At 42.4% G+C, this 15,461-nt stretch overlaps 1 protein-coding gene across 7 annotated transcripts in view; it reads right to left on the reverse strand.

The window, feature by feature from the left end:
• Window positions 1-15,461, reverse strand: part of fhod3b (formin homology 2 domain containing 3b) — a 255,607-nt gene that overhangs the window by 95,266 nt on the left and 144,880 nt on the right. For all 7 annotated transcript variants that reach the window (XM_061953218.1, XM_061953209.1, XM_061953201.1 and 4 more), the window contains one exon: window positions 7,648-7,715. In XM_061953218.1, the coding sequence (XP_061809202.1) occupies window positions 7,648-7,715 (68 nt within the window). The remainder of the gene's footprint in view (window positions 1-7,647; window positions 7,716-15,461) is intronic.

A 15,461-nucleotide genomic window follows, 5' to 3' on the forward strand; every position in this document is an offset into this window, starting at 1 on the left:
AAACTCCCATGCACCCTCAAGGACCCTGCCGAGAGTATAGAGCTGGTCCACAGTTCCACGACCAGGACGAAAACCACACTGTTCCTCCTGAATCCGAGGTTCGACTATCCGGCGTAGCCTCCTCTCCAGTACACCTGAATAGACCTTACCGGGAAGGCTGAGGAGTGTGATCCCACGATAGTTAGAACACACCCTCCGGTTCCCCTTTTTAAAGAGAGGAACCACCACCCCGGTCTGCCAATCCAGAGGTACTGCCCCCGATGTCCACGCGATGCTGCAGAGTCTTGTCAACCAAGACAGCCCTACAGCATCCAGAGCCTTAAGGAACTCCGGGCGGATCTCATCTACCCCCGGGGCCTTGCCACCGAGGAGCTTTTTAACTACCTCAGCAACCTCAGCCCCAGAAATAGGAGAGCCCACCACAGATTCCTCAGGCACTGCTTCCTCATAGGAAGACGTGTTGGTGGGATTGAGGAGGTCTTCGAAGTATTCCCTCCACCGATCCACAACTTCCGCAGTCGAGGTCAGCAGAACACCATCCGCACCATACACGGTGTTGGCACTGCACTGCTTCCCCTTCCTGAGGCGGTGGATGGTGGTCCAGAATCGCTTCGAAGCCGTCCGGAAGTCGCTTTCCATGGCTTCCCCGAACTCCTCCCATGTCCGAGTTTTTGCCTCCGCGACCGCTGAAGCCGCACACCGCTTGGCCTGTCGGTACCTGTCCGCTGCCTCAGGAGTCCCATGAGCCAAAAGAACCCGATAGGACTCCTTCTTCAGCTTGACGGCATCCCTCACCGCCGGTGTCCACCAACGGGTTCTAGGATTACCGCCACGACAAGCACCAACTACCTTGCGGCCACAGCTCCAATCAGCCGCCTCGACAATAGAGGTGCGGAACATGGTCCACTCGGACTCAATGTCCAGCACCTCCCTCGTGACATGTTCAAAGTTCTTCCGGAGGTGGGAATTGAAACTCTCTCTGACAGGAGACTCTGCCAGACGTTCCCAGCAAACCCTCACAATGCGTTTGGGCCTGCCAGGTCTGTCCGGCATCCTCCCCCACCATCGCAGCCAACTCACCACCAGGTGGTGATCGGTAGAAAGCTCCGCCCCTCTCTTCACTCGAGTGTCCAAAACATGAGGCCGCAAATCCGATGACACAACTACAAAGTCGATCATAGAACTGCGGCCTAGGGTGTCCTGGTGCCAAGTGCACATATGGACACCCTTATGCTTGAACATGGTGTTCGTTATGGACAATCCGTGACGGGCACAAAAGTCCAATAACAAAACACCACTTGGGTTCAGATCCGGGCGGCCATTCTTCCCAATCACGCCTCTCCAGGTTTCACTGTCGTTGCCAATATGAGCGTTGAAGTCCCCCAGTAGAACGAGGGAATCACCCGGGGGAGCACTCTCAAGTACTCCCTCGAGTGAATCCAAAAAGGGTGGGTACTCTGAGCTGCTGTTTGGCGCGTAAGCGCAAACCACAGTCAGGACCCGTTCCCCCACCCGAAGGCGGAGGGAAGCTACCCTCTCGTCCACCGGGTTGAACTCCAACATGCAGGCTCTGAGCCGGGGGGCAACAAGAATTGCCACCCCAGCCCGTCGCCTCTCACTGCTGGCAACGCCAGAGTGGAAGAGAGTCCAGCCCCTCTCGAGAGAACTGGTTCCAACGGTGAAAATTAAATCAATGGATTTTTAATGTCCTCAAACATGTGAAAAATCAGTTAAAAACGTATCTTTATCCAGTGCTGTTAGGGTTATATATCTGCAATTATTTACCGAAAGAAACAAATGTGTAAACAAACATTCCTGGTGGTCTACCAATTTGAATTTTATGAAGCGACTAACAAATCCTTGTTGATAGGGGTGCCCAAGCCCCAACAATTTATACTCGAAGAAGAGAAGTGCATGCTCAGGTAAGGACGGTTTCACTCTACTGTGGTGTAAAAAGGGTTAAAATGCAAAGGAGCGTCACCTGTTGTTCAAGTATAACTGTCTATCTAATAATAGAAATACAACTATTGATCTAACCACTGTAGTATCGACCATGAGCTGATACTATACATGGTATCGTTACTGTCAATATTTGTATCGATTCGCCCACCTTTGATTCCATTTAGAAGCTCTAACTTGCGGTTAACATGTCTTCTTACAGTGTGTAGTGTAGCATGTTTAGTTATTGTTCATCCTCCAGTAACACTGGTAAGAAACAGTTTGTTCGCCGCCCTGAAGACAAGAATTACTGACTTAAAAGTGGCTTTGTACTGTGGAGGGACATTAGCCGCTCGCACAGATACTACATTGCGTTGAGGAAGCGGTCGTTCACTTGTCGCTGTCAAATTACCATTAGAACGTGTCATCAACATGCATTATTACGATGTTACTGTCATGAACTGTTGGTGGCAGGCGTAGTGCAGGAAAACATGACTTTAATCGGATAACAGGAACCAGGAAACAGGAGACAGGAAAGCAGGAAACAGGATACCAGGAAACCAATCGAGCCCTGACTGGAGGGTGAGGCAGGCATAAATAGCAGCCAGCTGATTGACAACAGGTGTGGCCAGGCTGCCAATCAGCAGCAGGTGAGGGAAAATAGCGCTCAGGGAGACAAGCAGGAAATGGAACCAAAATAAGAGCGCTGACAGGAAATAAACACCAACCAAGGAAACACAGCCTGACGTGAGCGTGACAGATCATCACAGTAATGGTAGTATTAAAAGCTCTTTCTTTGGTCAAATTGATATCATTTAGATCATATATTGTTTATACTGCAGAACTCTATTTAACTATAGTTGAGCAAAGATCCGTCTTCAAGTGTTGCCCTCCCATTTATTAGGTGAGTGTTGGTAATACATATGAGGGCACCTTGTCTTCAGCGGAGGTGAAAATATAAACAAAATATGGAGGAGGACACGAAGAGTGTTGGACCTGGGAGCGCCTGGCTCACAATCCCTGTTGTACTGTAGAGCAGTGTTCCTTAACCATAGGTTCGTAGGTTCATTGTTGGGTTGCAAGAGCCCCATAGAGGGCCGCCAAAAACATCAGCTTCTTAGCTGTGGTGTGAATGGGTCACAGCAGTACTCAGTTGTAACACACTTTTCTACCATTTGTGGCAGTAATGACAATATCAAACAAACAGAAGAAGTCTGGTGCTAAAGTCATAGAGAAGTTTCTTAAGCACAAAAACTATGACTTATATGGTAAAACTGTTTTCTTTGCACTTGTATTTTATTGACAATTTAGTTAATTAACATTCATTATTCATTTAGTTTTTTTTAGCACAACATAATTGTATGTAAATTATTTTTTGTCAGTTATTTAGAAGTCTCTTCTTCTGCAGTATATTTGGTTATTAATCAGCCTTACCTAGGCCTACGGTTTGTGTTAAATAACTATTTTTTTGGAGCTTAACACATGGTTTTATATTATTTAACAAGGTTGTACCCAGTAAGACGGTTAGATATAATTATTAAATATGGTTCAAATCAAGAGTAAGATTACTATCCATCCATCCATTTTGTACCGTTTGTCCCTAATTTAGTGTTAATATTTAAGTGGGCCCTGGGTCCCTCTCTGTGTTGGAAAAGTTGGGCCCAGGGGTCAAAAAGATTAAGATCCCCTGCTGTAGATCATCCAAAAGGTTTTTAATGGGGTGGAGGTGACCGGTCTGTCAGGTTCTTCCACCCCAAACTCATCCAAGCATGACCTTATAAGTCTTACTTTGTGCAAAAAATGGCATTCCAAAAACTGTTGAAAGGGAGAACTTGCCAAAACTGTCTTGTTAAGACAATTCATTATTATAAATACTTATGTACACTTGGTATAACCTCCTGGGTACCTTGCAGTGGATATTGTTTTTTTGGCTATTTCTTTTGTCAGACTTTTGTTTAAAAAAATATGGCCCTGTAGTGCAAAACACAAATGTCCACTGCACAAGATGCCAATTGTCAGGAGGATATGACTCACCTTGAACATTTTAGCAGAAGTTTAAGTGAATCAAAGTGAGGCTTCTGGTCCATGCTAGTAATGGAATGCAGCCCGTCCTGCATCCCTGATGACAAAACCACCTGTGAGTCTCACCTGTCAGTCACATTTTTATTTAAAGCCGAGCTGGAGCATGTTCTGATAAAACCCAACATTCAGATGGGATGGAGGAAGACAGCGGTGCAACTGTGGGCTCATCACGATGGCTTCTCCCCCCTGGAGGAGCCTAAACGACTTCTGTAACAGCTTTACCATAGACCAGTGGTTCTCAAACTTTTTTCACCAAGTACCACCTCAGAAAACACTTGGTTGTCCAAGTACAACCATAACGACCAACATTAAAATACAGTATGTATTTTTAAGCCGGATAACTCCTTAAACAAATAATTATTTAGCCTAAGGCAGTGGTTCTTAACCTTGTTGGAGGTACCGAACCCCACCAGTTTCATATGCGCATTCACCGAACCCTTCTTTAGTGAAAAATAAAATGTTTTGTTATTTTTCAAATTCAAGACAAAGTTATATGTTTTTGGTAACACTTTAGTATGGGGAACATATTCTAAGTAACAAAGACTTAATTTAAAGTTATTTGGAAACTAGGGGAACATATTCTAAGTAATAAAGACTTAATTTAGAGTTATTTGGTTAGGGTTAGGGTCAGCGTTAGAGGGTTAGGGTTATAATGAGGCTATGCCGAATAAGGCATTAATAAGTACTTATTAATGCCAATATGTTACTAATTTGCATGTTAATAAGCTACTAATTAATGGTGAATATGTTCCCCATACTAAAGTGTTACCATTCTTTTTTACTGGTGCATAAAATGAACCTTGCATGAACATCACCTTGTTCAAACAACAAAACCAACACAGTGCATAAACTCACAACAAATTACACACCTGCAAACCAGTCAGCTGTTGCCGTATCCGTAATATGCCGATAGGGAGAAGTTTGTATTTACACGTTGAGTTGGGTGTGTTTTGACCTCCGCCGAACCCCTGAGGCCGACTCACGGAATCCCTAGGGTTCGATCGAACCCAGGTTAAGAACCACTGGCCTAAGGATTGTGTCAGCCACACTAACCCATCGTTTAAGATTCCCCTCCTTAGATAGTTTTTTACACGGGTAAGTGCGCCATGTATATCTTGAATTTCCGGCTCTTAGCTTTGTATGGACTCATTGATTGTTTACAAACTGAGTTCGGAGAGGAAGTGAAGTCAGAAAGACCGCGCCCCACATAGGAAGTGACGTCAGAAAAAACACACCACATCCAGCTTCATAACAACCGGAGCTAACCACTGGAAATATGGAGTCATCCAGACATGCCCGTGTTTCTCCTTCTTCTACATGTACAGACGCTTGTGGAAATCACACATGAATACCTTAAGAGAAAGCGATTGCAGCTATTTCGGACACAACACATCTCAGACGGCGAGAGAACTTTCGAAAGTCCAGGTCAGCTGTGATTCTACTTACCGAAAAACTTTGTCCATTTGTCAAAGGAGAGGCAACGAGAATGCGAGCTCGCGTGGATGTGATAAAAAAAAAAGGTAGCTTGTGCTTTGTATTACCTGGTCGACGAGGGAAGACTATGGAAATCATTGAACGCATTTGGACTGGCAAAGCAGACTGTATCAGTTATTGTCCATGTATATAAAGTCACCCAAAACGAATGGACAATGAAGGTGAAGGCAAAAGAGCGAGGAGTGTCCTGACCAGATATCTACATCCCCAGATTGATTGATGTAAAATGTACTTTATCACATTGTTTACTTTCACATGTCCATTAAAGATTTGACTATTTTATGATGGCTCAGGTGTGATTCACTACAATAGGGCCCCACAGCACATTAGATTCCAGTTAACTGAAATACCACAACACTGGATATTGTTCAGATAAGTTAAATTTAATTTAAAGGGGAACATTATCACCAGACCTATGTAAGCGTCAATATATACCTTGATGTTGCAGAAAAAAGACCATATATTTTTTTAAGCGATTTCCGAACTCTAAATGGGTGAATTTTGGCGAATTAAACGCCTTTCTAATTTTCGCTCTCGGAGCGATGACATCACGTTGTGACGTCACATCGGGAAGCAATCCGCCATTTTCTCAAACACCGAGTCAAATCAGCTCTGTTATTTTCCGTTTTTTCGACTGTTTTTCGTACCTTGGAGACATCATGCCTCGTCGGTGTGTTGTCGGAGGGTGTAACAACACGAACAGGGACGGATTCAAGTTGCACCAGTGGCCCAAAGATGCGGAAGTGGCAAGAAGTTGGACGTTTGTTCCGCACACTTTACAGACGAAAGCTATGCTACGACAGAAATGGCAAGAATGTGTGGATATCCTGCGACACTCAGAGCAGATGCATTTCCAACGATAAAGTCAAAGAAATCTGCCGCCAGACCCCCATTGAATCTGCCGGAGTGTGTGAGCAATTCAGGGACAAAGGACCTCGGTAGCACGGCAAGCAATGGCGGCAGTTTGTTCCCGCAGACGAGCGAGCTAAACCCCCTGGATGTCTTGGCTCACACCGTCCCTTAAACTGGACAGATCAGCTTTCAGGAAAAGAGCGCGGATGAGGGTATGTCTACAGAATATATTAATTGATGAAAATTGGGCTGTCTGCACTCTCAAAGTGCATGTTGTTGCCAAATGTATTTCATATGCTGTAAACCTAGCTCATAGTTGTTAGTTTCCTTTAATGCCAAACAAACACATACCAATCGTTGGTTAGAAGGCGATCGCCAAATTCGTCCTCGCTTTCTCCCGTGTCGCTGGCTGTCGTGTCGTTTTCGTCGGTTTCGCTTGCATACGGTTCAAACCGATATGGCTCAATAGCTTCAATTTCTTCTTCAATTTCGTTTTCGCTACCTGCCTCCACACTACAACCATCCGTTTCAATACATTCGTAATATGTTGAATTGCTTAAGCCGCTGAAATCCGAGTCTGAATCCGAGCTAATGTCGCTATAGCTTGCTGTTCTTTCCGCCATGTTTGTTTGTGTTGACTTCACTATGTGACGTCACAGGAAAATGGACGGGTGGTTAAAATCAGGCACTTTGAAGCTTTTTTTTAGGGATATTGCGTGATGGGTAAAATTTTGAAAAAAACTTCGAAAAATATAATAAGCCACTGGGAACTGATTTTTAATGGTTTTAACCATTCTGAAATTGTGATAATGTTCCCCTTTAAGAACTTGCATACAAAGCGACACTGGAGGTGACTATGATGTGCACATTTTCCGCGTATGCGTACCAGGTCACGTTGCGCCAGCGGACGGAGGGAGAGGGGGTCTTAAACGACCATTGTGTGTGTGTGTGGACAAGGATAAGGTTAGGTGGGATTTACCCTGGATAACCTGAGCCGGCGGAGTGTAGAAGGGGCCTAAGTATGTATTAAAAACACAAGGTTTTATTTAGCAAATATATTGTAATATGTCATACAGTTAGAACAGTAGCAGTGTTTGAATATAGGACAATAAAACTGTTACATTACAATATTTAATTAAGTAATTCTTTGGTGAAGCACTAGCTCGAGCCCGCGTACCACTAGTGGTACCCGTACCACAGTTTGAAAATTGCTGCCATAGACTCAGGCGACTGTACTGTAAAAGCAAGATGATATGCTGCTGAAAAAGGTGAAATAATTACCTGAAATATCTGCTTGAGGGAAAAGAGGGCTCTCCTCAGCTCCCTTCCAGTGGAGTTGTACAATTTTTCTGTATGGAAAAGGGCAGAAACAGTCACACATGAGATGTTGTCACACCAGTGAAGCAACTAGACACATTTGTTTTATTCTAACTGCCCATCAACTGGTGCATGCCATGCTGTGTCCATGTGTTCCTCTCAAACACAACTTCCTTGTGCCTCAGGACTACCAATGGCAGCAATTATTACCAAGTAGCTAAAACAAAAAACTATCTGTGAGGGGAAAAAAATTGGCCAGCAGATGTCACATCTGCACAGAATTAAGGAGCCGTTTTATTGTGCTGACAAAGCAGAATCTGCTGCTGACTATTATGCAAATTCACAGCAGAAGCACCACAATGGCTAAAAGAAGCAATCCTCTCATTAGTTTGTTATGGAAACACGCTGGAAACTCAGCCTGGTGATGGACGTGAACCTTCCCTGTCACTGATTTTTTTATTTTTTTTGGTCATCTGTCACCCCCATGCAGTGTGCAGATGTGTCGGAGGGTGGGAGTGTTGAGCACAGTGTAGTACAGTGCTGTCATCCATCCTGAAGGCCTTCTGACTCAGCAGAAAGAGGCTGCAGATACCGCAACTAACTGTACCATGTGGGCCGTTCTATTTCAACGGCATGAGTGACAGGTGCACTTTAAAAAAACACAGTAAATGAGTCAATAAGTGCAGTGCAACCATGTCTCGGATGTGCTTCAATGCAGACATGAACACGTCCTTGTGCAACACTATGCTTATTGATGTACAGTGGTGAACGGCGTAGACCGCATTGCACCACATTGATATGAACTAAATTAAGTACAGTATATACCGGCATGTACAGTAAGGATGCCTGCACATTATACAGTGAGACATACAAAAATCTTGATAATCCTATTATACTGTAGTGTATACTGTATAGTCTGAAATTTTGCAATGGGGGTAACTTGACCCATGCATAAGAGCTAAATGCATGGACGTAGACAACCACAATGCATACCACCAGACACACATAAGCACCTCTTCTTCACAAACAGCTGCTGCTAATCCCATTCTTGAGTGTGAGAAACACACACCGATTGGTGCATTTACCCCTGAGATTCAATGCGAAAGGCTTCTATTCATTATTGTTGCTGGCTAGAGAGTAAATCCCTTTAGCGGATGAACTGAGAAGGAGAGAGACAGAGAGGATGTATGCTGGCTGCCAGTTCTGTGGGCACACACAGCTTACTTCCAGACACCGGACCAGACAGAATAAGCAGTTTGGGTCTGATGTTTTCGGGAGCCTTTCGAGTGACACACAGCATTTTCCCACCACATGTGTAGGGCTGCAACCGTAATGATCATGTGAACATTATTCCAAGTTGTCACTATGTCGACATGAGATAAATAAAAGCCATTATCTCGTTGCCTCCACCGCGGAGGATGTTGTTATTTTTTTGTTAGCAGGGTTTGTAGAAAGAAGAAACACTGCCGCTGCACACAAATTGTTAATTGGTTTGAATGGGATCGTTAATGAGCTTTTGTCTATATGTGCCTTGTGATTAAGTTTAAAGCAGGGATGTCCAACTCATTTTAGCTCAGGGGCCGCATGGAGGAAAATATATTCCCAAATGGGCCGTAATGGTAAAATCATGGCATGATAACTTAAAATTAAAGACAACCCCAGGTTGTTTTCTTTGTTTTACTTTGGCCAAAAACAGAACAAGCACATTATGAAAACGTACAAATCACAACTAATCCTCTGGACAAAACACTTCAAGTTTGTTGAAAATTCTCAGGAAATTGGTGCGGCTTCAAAAACATAATGATATTAGATAGAGATGTCCGATAATGGCTTTTTTGCCGATATCCGATATTCCGATATTGTCCAACTCTTAATTACCGATTCCGATATCAACCGATACCGATATATACAGTCGTGGAATTAACACATTATTATGCCTAATTTTGTTGTGATGCCCCGCTGGCTGCATTAAACAATGTAACAAGGTTTTCCAAAATAAATCAACCCAAGTTATGGAAAAAAATGCCAACATGGCACTGCCATATTTATTATTGAAGTCACAAAGTGCATTTTTTTTTTTAACGTGCCTCAAAACTGCAGCCCTGAGAGAGCATGAGGAGGTTGAGGTGGGCGGGGTTGGGGGGAGGGGCAGGGTTTTTGGGGTAGAAGGTAGCGGGGGTGTATATTGTAGCATCCCGGAAGAGTTAGTGCTGCAAGGGGTTCTGGGTATTTGTTCTGTTGTGTTACGGTGCGGATGTTCTCTCGAAATGTGTTTGTCATTCTTCTTTGGTGTGGGTTCACAGTGTGGCGCATATTTGTAACAGTGTTAAAGTTGTTTATACGGTGACCCTCAGTGTGACCTGTTTGACTGTTGACCAAGTATGCAGGCATTCACTTGTGTGTGTGAAAAGCCGTAGATATCATGTGAATGGGCCGGCATGCAAAGGCAGTGCCTTTAAGGTTTATTGGCGCTCTGTACTTCTCCCTACGTCCGTGTACACAGCGGCATTTTAAAAAGTCATACAATTTACTTTTTGAAACAGATACCGATAATTTTGAAACCGATACCGATTATTTCCGATATTACATTTTAAAGCATTTATCGGCCGATAATATCGGCAGTCCGATATTATCGGACATCTCTAATATTAGACTTTGTCGCAGTATATCTACAAAGCCAGGATTACACTTTAAGTCCCAGTCTTTCTGGGATTGAACAAAAACACAACATTTAAACCTTTCAAAGTATCAAATACCTCCTTTGTCATGTCCACATATCCATCCAGTGCTAACTCAACAAACCGTAAAAAAAGGAGGTAAAGACTATTCAAGAGGGTTAAGTTTTCTCGTTTTTGACAGAGACATTATGGGGAGTAAGGGTGTCAAATAACCATGTGTTCAAAGCAGAAGACATAAAAAGGCAGGTTTTAAGTTTCATTTGGGTCGAGGGAGAGGAGCCGCAGCCATGCTTTACTTTGCACATCTTGCTAGTCCTAACAGAATTGCTATTGTGACATCCAGTGGACACATTTAGAACAACAGTTTCTTTCATTTAACAACAAAAATTCAGCTCATTTTAATACTTGGAAAACTCCTCACGCGGGCCGAATAAAACCTGTTCGCGGGCCGTACGTTTGACACCCCTGCTCTAAGGTGAACCCCAGGGATATTAAAACTAAATTGTTTTAGGGGCCACATTGGCTATACTTCTTCATTCTCTGTATATTCCAGAGAACCAGCGTCCTCTACAGTAGACATTTGATTTTGGTCTATTTTGTCAGAGTTACAGGAGCACACTGCCGTTTTTAAGGACATTCTGCAAACATTTTTTAAGAACCTGCGGCAAAAAGGTGAGTCTCTCACAATTTTTGGAACTGATTGCACGGGCCACTATAGTTGGATCGCCCAAATTATGAAAAAGAAAGGACCTAAAATTGAACCTTGAGAAATACTACTGATATCACTAAACAGGTGAACAAATGACAACTGACTGTATCTGAAGTAAACACTACAAAATAACAAAATAAATACTGCCAAAAAAGGAGAGGACTTAAAGGGATGCCTTGAGGAACGCCTCAGTTATGTACAAACCCCGTTTCCATATGAGTTGGGAAATTGTGTTAGATGTAAATATAAATGGAATACAATGATTTGTAAATCATTTTCAACCCATATTCAGTTGAATATGCTACAAAGACAACATATTTGATGTTCAAACTGATAAACTTTTTTTTTTGTGCAAATAATCATTAACTTTAGAATTTGATGCCAGCAACACGTGACAAAGAAGTTGGGAAAGGTGGCAATAAATACTGATAAAGTTGAGGAATGCTCATCAAACACTTATTTGGAACATCCCACAGGTGAACAGGCAAATTGGGAACAGGTGGGTGCCATGATTGGGTATAAAAGTAGATTCCATGAAATGCTCAGTCATTCACAAACAAGGATGGGGCGAGGGTCACCACTTTGTCAAACAAACCTTTCTCAACCACCTATTGCAAGGAATTTAGGGATTTCACCATCTGCGGTCCGTAATATCATCAAAGGGATCAGAGAATCTGGAGAAATCACTGCACGGAAGCAGCTAAGCCCGTGACCTTCGATCCCTCAGGCTGTACTGCATCAACAAGCGACATCAGTGTGTAAAGGATATCACCACATGGGCTCAGGGACACTTCAGAAACCCACTGTCAGTAACTACAGTTGGTCACTACATCTGTAAGTGCAAGTTAAAACTCTCCTATGCAAGGCGAAAACCGTTTATCAACAACACCCAGAAGCGCCGTTGGCTTCGCTGGGCCTGAGCTCATCTAAGATACAAAGTGGAAAAGTGTTCTGTGGTCTTGACGAGTCCACATTTCAAATTGTTTTTGGAAACTGTGGACGTTGTGTCCTCCGGACCAAAGAGGAAAAGAACCATCCGGATTGTTATAGGCGCAAAGTTGAAAAGCCAACATCTGTGATGGTATGGGGGTGTATTAGTGCCCAAGACATGGGTAACTTACACATCTGTGAAGGCGCCATTAATGCTGAAAGGTACATACAGGTTTTGGAGCAACATATGTTGCCATCCAAGCAACGTTACCATGGACGCCCCTTCTTATTTCAGCAAGACAATGCCAAGCCACGTGTTACATCAACGTGGCTTCATAGTAAAAGAGTGCGGGTACTAGACTGGCCTGCCTGTAGTCCAGACCTGTCTCCCATTGAAAATGTGTGGCGCATTATGAAGCCTAAAATACCACAACAGAGACCCCCGGACTGTTGAACAACTTAAGCTGTACATCAAGCAAGAATGGGAAAGAATTCCACCTGAGAAGCTTAAAAAATGTGTCTCCTCAGTTCCCAAATGTTTACTGAGTGTTGTTAAAAGGAAAAGCCATGTAACACAGTGGTGAAAATGCCCTTTCCCAACTACTTTGGCACGTGTTGCAGCCATGAAATTCTAAGTGAATTATTATTTGCAAAAAAAAAAAAAAGTTTATGAGTTTGAATATCAAATATCTTGTCTTTGTAGTGCATTCAATTGAATATGGGCTGAAAAGGATTTGCAAATCATTGTATTCCGTTTATATTTACATCTAACACAATTTCCCAACTCATATGGAAACAGGGTTTGTAAATCACAAGTTTGGACCTCAGTGTTCTACGTTTGCTAGCAAGGTTAAAATGCCAATACAAGGATGTGCCAATGTGTTTATTGTGGTCTAAGTTCCTCTATACAACAGGAGCACTCTAGTGTTTTTAGCAATTTGCAGCAAAAATGTTATCGCCGAGTTTTGAAGTGAACTCGGTGGGTTGGATTTGGCCCCTGAACTGACTAGCCCTGCAAGCAATAGAAAATGAATAATGTAAATTTAGCACTTTGTATGATAGTTGCAAGTTTTGACAACGCTCCAATTAATGCCTCTATTCAATTAACTGCAGATTGTACAATAGTTGCCACTGGGGATCAAAAAACCTGGGCTTTTTTTTTTTCTTTAGTTTTTTTCTTTAGTTTTTTTCTTAATTTTTTACAGGTAGAGTGCATAATAAACAATTTTGTCAATATGCCAGAGTTAGCCAAATTGATATTTTTCACCCCTAAAAGAAAACCATTAAATATTGACATTTAGAATATAGCAATTACAATACAGTACATTATAGTAACTTCAAAAGATGGCAGTAGTTGCATTTAAAAGGAGCATGAGTGGTCTGCATCCAACAGCTTTATATACCTATAAATATGTTATTGTTTGCCAATATATCCCCCGTGATCGAGTGGTGTCCAGTACAGGGTGTAAATGTGTTGCTGCATCACTCCTACATGCCACTAAAAGTATGCATTAAATTCCATGTGATTTCAGTTTGAAAGCAGACAAATACACCACGTGGCTGAGAGTCCTCATATCTAACAAGGTTGCTTTCTGAAATCCAACACCTCAAAGTCTTTAGTTGCAGTCATGTTTTTGTATCTTTACAACCTAGCGCTGATATATGTTGTGTTATTTGGTGAAAGAGGATCACATCCTAAACGGTTTTGCAGCATCAGTGCCATACATGGATGAAATGGCTAAAGGTCAGTGTTTGGTCTTCTTTGGAAAATGTCACACAGGCAACAACATCCACAAAGAATAAATCAGACTGAGCGCTCAGTCGGGAAACTGAGTAGTGTTGGCAATGAACGTGTTTATAAATAACATGACTGGGCCTTTTTTGGTTCCGACAGCATGCATTTAGTAAATGTTGCAAACTTATATTGATCCTTAATTATCAGAATTACTATATTAGCTATATTCAAAAGACCAACTGAACTTGACTTTACATATCAGCCACGTTTGTACTAACTGATGATGAACATCATGTATACAAATTTGATTGTATTATCCATCCATTCATCTATTTTCTACCGCTTGTCCCTTACGGGGTCGCGGTGGGAGCTGGAGCCTTTCTCAGCTGCATTCATTATATTACCAACAAATCAATGAGATCCAGTATGAGAGGTGTTCAACGTCTGTTTCAATGAGTACAACAATTATTAATGTGTAAATTAGTGCTGTCAAATGATATTTAAAAAAAAATCTGATTATTCACACTTTTGAATTTGAATTACTCATGATTAATCAGAGGTCAATACTCGCTGACATACTGTACTTAAAGTTAAATACAAAAGAGCCCAACCTTTGGACACAAATGCATTTTTATTGTCAGAATGTCACACAGGAATATTTTTTAATGTTTTAATTGAATACACATCATTTGTTTCCTCAAAACATTTTGGTAACAGTTTAATCTAAAGTCCAGTTAGTGTGTATTTTGAAGCGATACCTCACTCTTCTTTGCACTGACATAGGCATTGACCTGATCACTGACGTATAACAACCCATACCTCCTTTCAGGTGGTCATCCACACACAGTTAAAGGGGAACATTATCACAATTTCAGAAGGGTTAAAACCATTAAAAATCAGTTCCCAGTGGCTTATTTTATTTTTCTAAGTTTTTTTTCAAAATTTTACCCATCACGCAATATCCCTAAAAAAAGCTTCAAAGTGCCTGATTTTAACCATCGTTATATACACCCGTCCATTTTCCTGTGACGTCACATAGTGATACCGATACAAACAAACATGGCGGATAGAACAGCAAATTATAGCGACATTAGCTCGGATTCAGACTCGGATTTCAGCGGCTTAAGCGATTCAACAGATTACGCATGTATTGAAACGGATGATTGTAGTGTGGAGGCACGTAGCGAAAACGAAATTGAAGAAGAAACTGAAGCTATTGAGCCATATCGGTTTGAACCGTATGCAAGCGAAAACGACGAAAACGACACGACAGCCAGCGACACGGGAGAAAGCGAGGACGAATTTGGCGATCGCCTTCTAACCAACGATTGGTATGTGTTTGTTTGGCATTAAAGGAAACTAACAACTATGAACTAGGTTTACAGCATATGAAATACATTTGGCAACAACATGCACTTTGAGAGTGCAGACAGCCCAGTTTTCATCAATTAATATATTCTGTAGACATACCCTCATCCGCTCTCTTTTCCTGGGGGTCTGGCGGCAGATTTCTTTGACTTTATCGTTGGAAATGCATCTGCTTTGAGTGTCGCAGGATATCCACACATTCTTGCCATCTCTGTCGTAGCATAGCTTTCGTCGGTAAAGTGTGCGGAACAAACGTCCAATTTCTTGCCACTTTCGCATCTTTGGGCCACTGGTGCAACTTGAATCCATCCCTGTCCGTGTTGTTACACCCTCCGACAACACACCGACGAGGCATGAT

This window comes from Nerophis lumbriciformis, linkage group LG04, assembly GCF_033978685.3.
Source record: "Nerophis lumbriciformis linkage group LG04, RoL_Nlum_v2.1, whole genome shotgun sequence".
Taxonomy (NCBI): domain Eukaryota; kingdom Metazoa; phylum Chordata; class Actinopteri; order Syngnathiformes; family Syngnathidae; genus Nerophis; species Nerophis lumbriciformis.